Raw genomic sequence first — 13,017 nt, 5'->3', positions numbered from 1 at the left:
CCACAGAGAGAGCCAAGGCTTTTCTTTGTGCTGGAAACTCCACTTGATAATGGTTTTGAAGGCATGAGGGGGTCATGGAGATGCTGAGATTTGGTGCTGTGAGAGGTTAGGAAAGGACACTGGTGAAAGGGGTAGCCTCAATTGCAGTAGAAACCCAAAGACAGAATGTACCATAAAATGGTAAAATTGTCTTTATATATGTGTTGCCTTGTATATTATTTTTTGTGAAATTGCATGCTCCACATTTAAAGCCAACTAAAATTGAAATATTTACTTTTTTTTTTAACTAAAGTGATAATAAAAATATTTCCAACACATTTATATAAAATAATGTCTGGATGTAATAGCTGGTTATAATACATGTTCATTATACTTTATGTGGAAGTATCAATGTATTTTTCTCAACTGTGTTAATTTAATTGTTTATAATTCACTACTTTATTATTATATGTCAATGAAGTAGATTTTGACATAGATTGAAAGGCTTCCCACTTAATACCTTTTAAAAAACATACTTCAGCATTGCAGTAATTCCAAAGTCTTCACAGATATAATAACTTTATAGACCAAGAATATATTAAATGTAAATAATTTAGGAAGTAATTGACTTCATCATACTCAAACGATCTTTTGGGAGAAATTTTTATTTTATTGATTCTTTGCAATTTTTTGTTTTTATTTTATTAACTAATACCACAATCTTAATGGGTTTTATATGTCCAGTATGTTTAGATTTGGTGTGCAATTGTTGTTCTAATGCCCTAATGTGCATAATTAAGTTATTTTATTTGAGGCCTCTCTGATATTGGCATCTCTTTCATGCTGGCACTTAGAGCTCGAAACTTCCTTCTTCAGATTGCTTTCATTGTAATATACAGGTTTTTGTTTCTTGTATTTTATTCAATTCTAAGACTCATTTGATTTCCAACTTGATTGTTGTAGTGACTGATTTTTCATTCTGTGATGTGGTATATAATCTTCATAATTTTATGAGCTTCAGTTTATTATGGTTATATTGAATATAATTATTTCTTTTTTTCAAAATTTTTTAAATATTTGCTTTGTGACCTAATATATGCTAAATTTTCAAAAATGTTTTATGAACTGCTGATAAATGTGTCTTCTGTAATGTTTTGATGGAATGGAACTGAGATGGATCAGTAGTTAAGAGCACTGGTTGCTCTTCCAGAGGACCTGGGTTCAATTCCTGGCTCCCACATGGCAGCTCACCACTGTCTGTAACTCCAGTTACTGGGGACATAACACACATAGCAAACTATCAAAATGCACATAAATTAAAAATAAATAAATTAAAAATATATCTAATATGCTATTAGGTAACAGAATATCCCATCTTTCAGAAGGCTGTGGAAGGATCCCTGCAAACCATGACCAACTATATTTTTGGAGAAAGGAGAAAGCAGATGAAGGATTAAGGAGAGATTGGGGGAAAGGCAAAAACAAAACTAAAGAAAAGCAACAACGCAATGGAGAGAAAGGACAGAGCAGGCTCCAGATGGCCCACATCTCTCAGTTTTCTGATATTGCACTTTGAAAATGTTCTTTTCAGACTTTGAAATAGTCAAATCAATTTGGCAGTTTTCTACTCATTCTTGGCAAGATCCAATCTTTTGCCTCTAGGGATTATTTAAAGGAAGAAATTTATTTAAGAGAGATTACTTATTTTTTTTGAATTTTTTCCAAATATTATATCAAGCCTACCTATTAAAAACAGCAATGATGTAAAATAAGGTAATAGGCTGTGTTGCAGTTGCAAATATAAATGGAAGAAATGTTTTCTGAATTTAATGACCCAAGAGGTTTCTGAAAGCTCACATCTACCCAAGCTGGAGTTTTCTTCATTTTGTGTTTAGTTCTTGAGATATGCTTTTGCTGAAGTTATTGTTTAGGAAAGTCTGTGGAAGCTCTCAGTGTCCTGACATCTTCCACCTATGGGAACATGTTTTACGTGAGGAAGAAACTAGTCTTAGGGAGAGTCAGCTCAAAGGTCAGAAAGACTGACAACTTTGGCTTGCACTCCCTACTTAAGCAAAAGCCTTTTGTTAATTTCAGTATAATTGACTACTGAAAAGAGAAAAGTTCACTTATTTTCAGTGTTGCTCATTTTTGTATTTATTTATATCAGCAAGTAAAATTTTTGGGGAGGTTATTTTTTAATTTACTAGGTTGACTTTTTTATATTTATATAAGCATAGCTTTTGATTTTTTATGAAGATACTTTTATCTGAAATGTGTGAACATTTCCAACTACCCTTTTCAGTAAGTTTTGACATTATTGTTCAGTATTCCTTATATTTTAGGTGCTCATTTGTATACTTGGACACTTCTCTGAAAAACAGAATGGGAGTGATGTTGAAATGTATAGCAGTTTGGTACTTTTCCTACATGTAAGCAATAGCCGTTAGTTAATATATCTTCTGTGAAAGTACTTCTACATATGATGTATTTGTAGGCAACCCAATACAAAAGGCCTTTTGATTATGGCAAAAATAAGACCAATAATGTCAATTTGTGAAAGACAACAAGATATGTAGCTAAAAATTCCTGTGAATTATTGGAACATAGCTAATCATTTAAAGGTTATTATATTCTCTTATGAAATTTCTAAATAGGAAATGTTATGGTGAAAATATATATAATTAATCAGAATTAAGTACCTATTTGTTACAAACTGATTGATTTTATTTTCCATTTGGCCAAGTAACAATGGAAACAAGTTGTACGTAATTAAAAACCCAGTGATTTTACTATTTATTTTATTTTATGAGATATTTATTTCATATGATGTTAATGAAGATACGTGGTTATGCTTATATATATTTCTATTAGAAGAATCAATATTTCTTAGCATCTCAAGTATTATTAGTATGCAAGAGAATAAAAATCAAATAGTTCCAGTAGGTACATGTAGGCTTTTGTGTGTTTCTTAAAATTATCCCTGAAAAAATGTTAGTATGTCTATGTAGAGAAACTCATAGAGGATACCATCTCCATATAGATTCTATATTTTGTTGTTACATAGTTTTTATGGTTGTATTTATAAAGCATTCTAGTTATACTGGATTATATAATGCAACATTCATGAGAGAGTATTATGCATTTCAAGAATTGACTCCTACCCCATTTCTTCCTACTCTCCCTATTTCTTGTCCTTCTCCTTTCATAGAGCCCCTTAGTTTCCCTAGATAGTTCAACTTCTACTTCTAGATCTCCTGTGCATATTTGATTTTGTGTATCTGTATTAAATCTAGAACACAAAATGAAATGAAAATATGATATTTGTCATCATTAGGCCAGTTTTTTCATTTAATATTATTTCAGGTTGTAGCAATGTTAATGAAAGGTATAATATCATTCTTCTTTATAGTTGCAAATAATATAGAGGACCCTTTTGAAATTATAAGACCATTTTTAAAAGCCATGTTCTTAATAACTATAACATTATTTTTAGAATAATGTTAAGGACAGCTTAAGCTTAAAGCATTTATATTATTCTTCATTTTTTATGGCACCAAATATTTGGTAGTTCATAATACAGTTTACCTGAGCTTAAAAATGATATAATGTAAGAATTCTATTTTCATTCTACTATATAAATAATTAAAATAGCATTCAGATTTGTCCTAGTGAAATTCAACATACTGAAAACATGATACCAATATTATTGATAAATATTGACAGGTGCTAAAACTTGTAGAAAACAAGAAGTGAATGAGGCAAAAAAGTCATAAATTATATTATATCTTTATGTTTACAACAGGCCAGGCTTTTGTGGTCTGTGATTTGATGGGCTTCTGCAGATCTGACCCCGAGGTAAGCATTCATTGACTGAATGTTTGCAGAAGGTGCATCACAACTACTAAGAAAAGCTCGAATTCTGCACAAGACCTCCACCATCAGGTCTACATGAATGGGATTTGTTTGCTTAATTTACTTGTTTACAACAGGTAAATGTTGGTAGTACTTACACACAATGAAACAGACAATCTCTTAGATTTAATTTTAGCATATCTTCAAGAAGTTCAAGGTTAATTCAGGTCAAGTAAAAAGAAAAGTATTGTGAAACCACAATAGTATGTGTAATTATGAGAACTGATATTGGCAATGATGAAATGGCAGAATTATAATTCTAGGAAAACATGACAGAGAAATGAAGTCATTGCTAGGCAACAATGTGTTAAAAATAACATTGGAGTCATTTGATACAGTTTAAAATCTTACTTGAGATGAATGGAATATATTTAAAGAACAAAAGTGTTTTGAGATTAGTGGGGCTCATTTCTTTTCCTTTTTTTTTTTTTTTTTTTTTTTTTTTTGGTTTTTCGAGACAGGGTTTCTCTGTGTAGCTTTGTGCCTTTCCTGGAACTCGCCTTGGAGACCAGGCTGGCCTCGAACTCACAGAAATCCTCCTGCCTCTGCCTCCTGAGTGCTGGGATTAAAGGCGTGAGCCACCACCGCCCGGCTATAGTGGGGCTCATTTCTAAGAGTACACTATCACAACACTCTACTAGAAGCACAAGAACATTAGGAACTACACAGACTATGCTGTAAAATATCTTCTCATAACACTAGCTAAAAACTGGCTCTGTGGAAGTTAACAAAATTAACTGTATTGCTACCATTTCTTTACAGATTAAAAAACATTTTATTAATTCTTTGAGAATTTTCTACAATGTGATTTGATCATATTCATCCCCAACCACTTCTCACCTCCCTACACACTCAACACTGAGTTTTATTTTCTCACAAAAATGTTTTGTTAACCCCTTGATTCCAATTTCTGCTGCTCAGCTATTTTTAGAGTGAGGCCAGTGCTATAGTGTGGTAGACCTACTAGGGTTGACACCATCAAAGAGCACTGATTTCCTTTCTCCTGGTAGCTATAAAATGCCAATAGCTCCTCAGCAAATGGAAGGATTTCTTGGCCATTACTTCTTCATTCTGGATTCTGTCTGGCTTGATCTTGAGCAAGTCTTGTGCATATTGTCGCAATTCCTGTGAGTTACTACATGCAATTGTCCTGTTTTGTCTGAAAAACACTATTCTCTTGAAGTTACCTATTACTCCTGATTCTTTTTTTAACTAATTTTTTTTTATCATTTTACATAACAAACACAGATCCCCCTCTCATTCCTCCTCCTGCTCCCCTGCCCCCAGCCTTCTCTTCAAGCCCACTTCTTATCCCCTCCTCCTCCTCCTCAAAGGTAAGGCCTCCCATGGGGAGTCAGCAAAGCCTGGTACATTCATATGAGGCAGGTCCAAGCCCTTCCCCTTGCATCAAGGCTGTGCAAAGTATCCCACCATAGGTAATTGGCTCCAAAAAGCCAGTTCATGCATCAGGGATAGATCCTAGTCCCCTTAAACATACCAAGCTACACAACTGTCTCGCTTATGCAGAGGACCTAGTTCAGTCCCATGCAGATTCCACAGCTGTTGGTCTAAAGTTCATGAGTTCCCAGTAGCTTTGTTCGGTTGTATCTGTAAGTTTCCCTATTATGGTCTTATTGCCCCTTGCTTATAGAATCCCTCTTCCCTCTCTTTGACTGGACTCCTGGAGTTTAGCCTGGTGCTTGGCTGTGGATCTTGGCATCTGTCTCTATCAGTTATTGGATGAAGGTTCTATGATGGCAGTCAGGGGATTCACCGATCTGATTACCAGGGTAGGCCAGCTCAGGTACCCTCTCCACTATTTATGATAGCCTAACCTGGGATCATCCTTGTAAATTATTGGGAATTTCCCTAACACTAGTTGTCTCCCTATCCCTATGATGTCTTCCTCTAACAAGATATCTTTCATTGCTCTTCCACTCCTTCCCTGTTCCAGCTTGACCATATTGTTCCCTTAACTCCTGATTCTTATTATCTTTCGATCCCTTCTTCTGAGAAGATTCAATATCACTGGCAGGGAAGGGTATGACATGCACATCTTATTTGGCATTAAATACACCATAGTATCTCAATCTCTTTATGTTGACCAGTTGAGAGTCTTTTTGTTAATTGCAACTACTGTTAAGAGGAAGCTTCTCTGATGAGGGCTGAGAGATGTATTAATATATTGGTGTAACAATAAGTTATTAGAGATAGTTTTAATTATGTCCATTTAGCACTATTAAGTTCTCCTATAGGGCCTAGAGTATATCAATCCAAAAGTTCTTTGCTCTATTAACAGTGTGAGGTATGGGCTCATCTCCTGAAATAAGCTTTAGATCTAATCAGGAAGTGGTTGCCTATTCCCATAATATCAGTGCCATTATTGTACCAGTGGGCATGTCTCTACAGGCCAGTTGTTTTTGTAAGCTGTAGGGTTCATATGCGGGTGAGATTGATGATTATTTTTCTCTTCTGGTTTAATGCACAACATCTTCCAGCACTTTCCACTAATCTAGGCCATTGGAATGAAGCCTCCTGTTGAGTACCTGCTTAATTTCTGTGTTCAATGATGCAACTATGTAGTGTCTTTAGCAATAGGATATTTTCATCAAGTTCTAAAATGGTAACCAAAATAATTGGCAATGCCCAGTAATATTTGGGGTTCTATTGACCAATAACTGCAGAAGTGGTAATCCATTCCGGGTACTGGGAGTTTAATTGTTAACATGCAGTATCTAGTTAAAAGAGGAACACTTCCACTTTGTTTATTGATGTCTATTTGAAGATAAAACACGTTTGAAATATAAATGATTGAGATACCTGTCTCCTCTTTTGTATAGATATACAATGAAGTCTTGTGATAGAAAAGAGTACTTAGAGACTTATTAACAGAGAATGAGGAAGCTCTTCACAAGAACTGCATAGATGCTTGTTATATGTCTTCTGTGGGTTTACCACTGTATAAGATAATAATGAAAATGTGTTTCCTGATGGAATGGATTCATGGACTTCTTCAGAATTCATAGTACATCCTCTTCTGAACTGTTTTGGAAATAAGACAGATAGATGAGTAAATGGGACAGAGTAACAATGTCACAGAATTTATCCTCCTGGGCCTCACTCAGGATCCTACTGGGCAAAAAGCATTGTTTGTTATGTTTTTGCTCATGTACATTGTGACAATTGTGGGCAATCTGCTCATTGTGATGACAATTATTGCCAGCTCCTCTTTAGCCTCTCCAATGTACTTCTTCCTAGCCTTTCTGTCACTCATGGATGCTGTTTATTCCACTGCCATCTTGCCCAAGTTGCTTAAAGACTTAGTTTGTGAAAAAAAGACCATCTCCTTCACAGCTTGCTTGGTTCAGCTTTTTGTGGAGCACTTATTTGGTGGTGCTGAGGTCTTCCTTTTGGTGGTGATGGCCTATGATCGCTATGTGGCCATCTGTAAGCCACTGCACTACTTGACCATCATGAATCAGCAGGTTTGTATCTCACTCCTGGTGGTAGCCTGGGTTGGAGGTTTTGCACATGCTCTAGTTCAAGTTCTTTCTGTATATAAACTTCCGTTTTGTGGACCCAACATCATTGACCACTTTGGCTGTGATATGTACCCATTATTGGCACTTGCATGCACTGATACTTATTTTATTGGACTCACTGTTGTCGCCAATAATGGAGCCATGTGTATGGTGGTCTTTATTCTTCTCCTATTCTCCTATGGAATTATCTTAAGCTCCCTTAAGACTCATAGTCAGGAAGGTAGACGCAAAGCCCTGTCCACCTGCAGCTCCCACATTATGGTAGTTGTTCTTTTCTTTGTTCCCTGCATTTTCATGTATGTTAGACCTGTCTCCAACTTTCCTATTGACAAATCTATTTCTGTTTTTTATACAGCTATCACTCCCATGTTGAATCCTTTAATATACACATTGAGAAATTCAGAAATTAAAAATTCTATGGGAAAGCTCTGGTGTAAAATGTCAAGTATAGACAGAGTCAGAATTTTTCCTTGCTGAATGTGTTATTTATTGGAAAGTAACAATAATTAGTTTTAGTAGTATATGTTCCAAGTACTAAATTGGTTACAACACTTGAAATTGTGAGATGTTTGTATTTTTGTAAAAGTAATGGGTAAAAGGCTAATATTAATTGTTTCTCTCATTTTCTTAATGGCTACTGAAGTTAAGCATGTGTTTGTTGGGCATAACAATTTATCATTTCTTATAAGGTGCATATTTACATCTTTTGTCAAATCTCCAATAAATTATTTTCCTATATAATTGGGTTAGTAGAGTTCTTTATGAGTCTTGTCACTAGCTATTTATGTTTGTGTGTTCTACAAAGTCTTTTCTAGTTGTGTTTTTATGCTATTATTATTAATTTAATTAATATTATCTCCCCAATTTTCTTATTTTAAAATATTTTTTATTAAATATTTTTACAAATTTATGAAGAAAATCCTAAAGTTTGACATAATCTCATGTTATTTTGAAGTTTAAAAGTATTATAGAGTGGTAAAATTGACTAATTTCCACATGTTCTGTCATATCATTTTCTTGTGGTCAGAACACATATTCTACTTTTTAAGTCATTGTCTATCATGATATATATTCCTTACAATTATGATAATTTTCTTTTTGATTTGTATTATCATTATTAAAACTTAAAAAATATAATTCTTCCCCTAATCTCATGATATCCCATCTATATTATATATCACTATCTATGCTATATCATTTAGGTCAATTGATGATTTTAATTAAATACTTTATTATTATATGCCTGCAAAGTAGATTTTGAAGTGGAATAATAAAAGGATTTTCATTCTTTATTTTTGTTTAAACAATAATTTCAAACTTTGAAATAATTTTAGAAGGTGGCATTGTGTAATAGTTTTATTAGCATACATAATGAGTTTACTGACATTACATTACATGCATATGCCATCTAGAAATTGAGATCTTGAGCACAATAAATCATTCTTTTTGATATCATATAAAAATTCTTTGTCTTTGGGTTCTTTTGATTTTTCAGTAATTCTTTCCTTTTATTTTCATATCAATTTTTCCTATATTTTGTTTATATTTAGGCATTTTAATTGGAATGATCTTAATTAAATCAGTGCCCTTCACATTATATTTTCAAATGGTTATGTCTAGTCTTCATGTAAAGGGAAACCTGGCTATAAGTAGTTTATTGATGTCCCTTATTAAATGTGTTAGATTTTTCATAAACTTATGGATCATTGTAAACAATATTATCTAAAATAAGTTTTGTATTTTTTAATTTTATGGAAAACAGATTTTTCTCTCATACAATGGGGCTGGGAGGAATAGAGAAAAGGGAAACTGTGATCAAAATAAATTTTTTTGAACCGAAAATTTCATTTTTAATATTTTCTGACACAAATCATTTTATTATGTTATTGTACTAATTAAAATAGGAAAACAAATATCAGTAACTAAAACCAAAATAATTAGAACTTGGTCAAGGAGCATGTTATAGCTACTGATATGTGTTTTCCAATTATGGTGATGCTCATGATATTTCTCTATAAAAACATATTCATTAAAATGGTCATATAAACCTGTAAACCTGAAAACCAGTGTTGTGACCTTTTCTAAAGAACAATTAAAAACTATTTACAAGGTTTCTCCACTAACAAGATCTTCCATGTGACTCAATTATCCTACTCCTGAGTGTGAGTGCAAAGGAATTTATTACTACAGAGACACTTGCACATCCCTGTTCATTGCTGCTCTGTTCACAATAGCTTGAAAACATAGTTAACCTACAGGTATATCAGATAGATAAGTAGTAAAAATGTAGCATACACAGACACGCAAACACACACACACACACACACACACACACACACACACACAGCACAGCACATATTATTCAAATATAAAGAAAAATGAAATCACAAAATTTTCAGGTGTGTGGATGGAACTGGAAAAATTATACTTAGGCTGATTTGACCCCTGAAAACAAAATCGTCACTTTCTCTCTCATTAGAGATTCCTGGCACTATCTTTTGTTTTATGTGCTTATTTGTAGAAAAATATGAATCTAGAAATGGGCCATTGGCAGAAGGGATGCATTTAGAAAGGAGGAAAACAGAATATGGGTAAAATGAAAGTGGAAAGGGGGAAAGTGGAGGCAGGAGTTTTCAAGTAGGGAGTAGAGTAATGCAGAAAGGGAGAGGCCATTTGAAGCCTCAGACAGAAGGAAGTGTGTGTGCAGAAGCTCCTTGGCAACCTATGATTTGCAATCCAAGTGAAATAAAATGTAAGAAGGGCTAGTAGAATATATTTTCCATGAAAGCCTGGGTGGAGAGTACTAAAAGCTAAAGGTTTAAGCAGGGAACGAGGCAGGGAGGCAGAGGATATAGGTGTAGTGTGGGTTAATTAAATCTAAGGAAGCTTGAAGAAGCTTTTTAAGATCCCACTAGTTTGTAAGCTAATGGAATATATTTGTAAAATATTATGAGTAATCTACACATATATTATATATTATACTATATGTTATATAATTATATGTAATTATGTATTATTTATGTAATAGATATCATATACACATATCTTATTATAAATAGCAATATATTATCACATATATTATATAAGTAATACCTATATATAATAATACTATATATATGTCACAATAATAAAGGCTACTGCCATTGCTCTTGACTTCCAACCATAATTAGATACTAAAAATCTATTGTTGAAGACACAATAAATTTGGTTGCAAGACACAGAGAAATGAGTCTTGAACTGACCAAGAAACTCTCTGTTGGCTAGCTTTCACAGTAATGGGTGGTTCTATGCAGACACTTGAGGGAGAAAAGATACCTGTGGTCTTTTCGAGTGCTGGGCCCTAAATGCTATAATACTGACCTGATAGACAATTGTGTCCAATTATCCAATAGTGGCAAGACTGTTTATGGAGTAATCAATCCTTCTCTTATTAGGTTTGAGACTTGCTCCACAGGAGTGAGTATCTGCATGGTACTGTAAAAATATCAAAACCCATGCAAGTGGGATCATAGGTCCTAGAGAAGAGTCACTTGATGTTGTTTTTCTAAATGGTCAAATTATCAAACTTCCTTTTAAATACATATGCCCATGTTCCTTGGTCAGAGAAGTTTCTTAATTTAGAGGGTAGTGGTCAATGCTTACTCATTACTGTTTAAAATGCTGAAAATAAGCAACTATGAGCACTGGAAATGGGTATCTAAGAAATTGAGTGCTAAGGATAGGACATCTGTATAAATCCCCTGCCAAGACTCAGTGGGCACTGCAAAAGTGGTGGTCAAAGGAGTATAAGATTGGAGGATGGGAAAGAGGCCCTTAAAATGCTATTGCACACATGAATTCACAGAAACTGTGATTGCATACACAGGATCTGTGTCAGATCTAATCAGTTTAAAATCCCAGCAGGCTTTAATATAAACTGAATAGTTAACAGCAAATGATGGCTGCAGGGTGAGTGGGTGGAGGGGGAGTCACACTTCTTTAGAGATGTGGCCACTGTAATATTCCCTATGCCCTATGAATTGTCCCATGTCCATATGAAGATGGGAAACAGATATTGGACTCAGTAGGTATAACAATAAATAAGAATGACAAGAGGATACATGAAGTTGAGAGGGAGATGTGACGGATGGACCTCTAGGAGCTGAAGAATCAGACTGAAGTATGGATATAATCAGGAAACATTGTATGCACCAGATCTGGGGAGGTGTGTGGGAGGGAACTGCAAGGAATGAAGGGAAGCTGTGGTTAGGATGTCCTGTATGAGAAAAGAATAAATAAAAATTAAAAAGAAAATATGTGCATGTAAAACATTTTCTAAGAATAAATAAAAATAAAAAAGAATCAACTTCCAGTGTATTACGGGTTTCTATGCACCACTTGACTTTATGAAATTAGTAGAGGAAAATTAGAGGAGGCATATTTGAGAGCATCAGAATGGGCAAGAGTATTTTGGATTGACCATAAAGGTTTTACAATACTATCAAAATTTGACTATCATCAATAACATCAAAATATAAATTGTCTTCAGGTGAATTAACCTTTAGACTGAGTAAAATTATTTTCAGAGTTTATCTGAAATGGTTTCTATCCAAATGTAAAAAATCTCAAACATCACAACAAAAAATGTATCAAAATGTATCATCTGTGTAATCTTAACACTATACAGAGAAGGTTGTGTTTATGTATTTGCAATTACATATATATTTACATATATATATATAATTAAGGATAAAAGAGGCTATGGATTTGAAAGATGTCAAGGAGAGGCATATGGGAGGGTCTGGAGGGAAGAAAGGGAAGAGGGGAATGGTGTTATATTATAATCTCAAAAAAAGCAGTTAAAATTGGTACACAATTTCAGTAGATATTTTACAATAGAAAATAGAGTAGAGGAACAGAAGTATCATCTAGATGTAATAATTTGTTTAAGATACAAATAATAAGAGAATTCAAATCAAGTTCACAATGAAATATCATTCTAGGTAGCCTCCCTGGAGTTGTGAGTAGCATTCCAGTCATCTTTGTTTTACATCTAGTATCCTCCTATGAGTGAGTACATACCATGTTTGTCTTTCTGAGTCTGGGTTACCTCACTCAGGATGATTTTTTTCTAGATCCATCCATTTGCCTGCAAAGCTCATGATGTCATTGTTATTCTCTGCTGAGTAGTATTCCATTGTGTATATGTACCACATTTTCTTTATTTATTCTTCAGTTGAAGGGCATCTAGCTTGTTTCCAGGTTCTGGCTATTACAAACTATGCTGATATGAACATAGTTGAGCAAGTGCCCTTGTGGTATGATTGAGCATTCCTTGGGTATATGCCCAAGAGTGGTATAGCTGGGTCTTTGGGGAGATTGATTCCAATTTTCTAAGAAAGTGCCATTGATTTCCAAAGTAGTTGTACAAGCTTGCAAACAGATCAGGCCCTCTGGATAAGTGAGACAGTTGATTAGCTTGGTCTGTTTGGGAGGCATCCAGTCAGTGGGACTCAAGACCTGTCCTCAGTGCATGTGCTGGCTGTTTGGAACTTGAGGCTTATACAGGGACACTTGGCTCAGCCTGGGAGGAGGGGACTGGACC

The 13,017-nt window shown here is 34.3% G+C and overlaps 1 protein-coding gene across 1 annotated transcript; it reads left to right on the top strand.

Annotated features, from left to right (window-relative positions):
- The first annotated feature begins 1,810 nt into the window (after positions 1 to 1,810).
- LOC102917430 (olfactory receptor 4A5-like) lies at positions 1,811 to 8,170 on the top strand. Its single transcript, XM_076568701.1, has 3 exons — positions 1,811 to 2,280; positions 3,782 to 3,968; positions 6,732 to 8,170. The coding sequence occupies exon 3, from the start codon at positions 6,966 to 6,968 to the stop codon at positions 7,908 to 7,910; it is 945 nt and encodes a 314-aa protein (XP_076424816.1). The 5' UTR covers positions 1,811 to 2,280; positions 3,782 to 3,968; positions 6,732 to 6,965; the 3' UTR covers positions 7,911 to 8,170.
- The last annotated feature ends 4,847 nt before the right edge of the window (positions 8,171 to 13,017 follow it).

This window comes from Peromyscus maniculatus, chromosome 4 (genome assembly GCF_049852395.1).
Source record: "Peromyscus maniculatus bairdii isolate BWxNUB_F1_BW_parent chromosome 4, HU_Pman_BW_mat_3.1, whole genome shotgun sequence".
Taxonomy (NCBI): Eukaryota; Metazoa; Chordata; class Mammalia; order Rodentia; family Cricetidae; genus Peromyscus; species Peromyscus maniculatus.
This window is presented reverse-complemented; position numbering and strand designations above follow the sequence as displayed.

Bases quoted from the DNA above. Each gene is read 5' to 3' on its own strand.
- LOC102917430 (XM_076568701.1), top strand. From the start codon at position 6,966: ATGGGACAGAGTAACAATGTCACAGAATTTATCCTCCTGGGCCTCACT.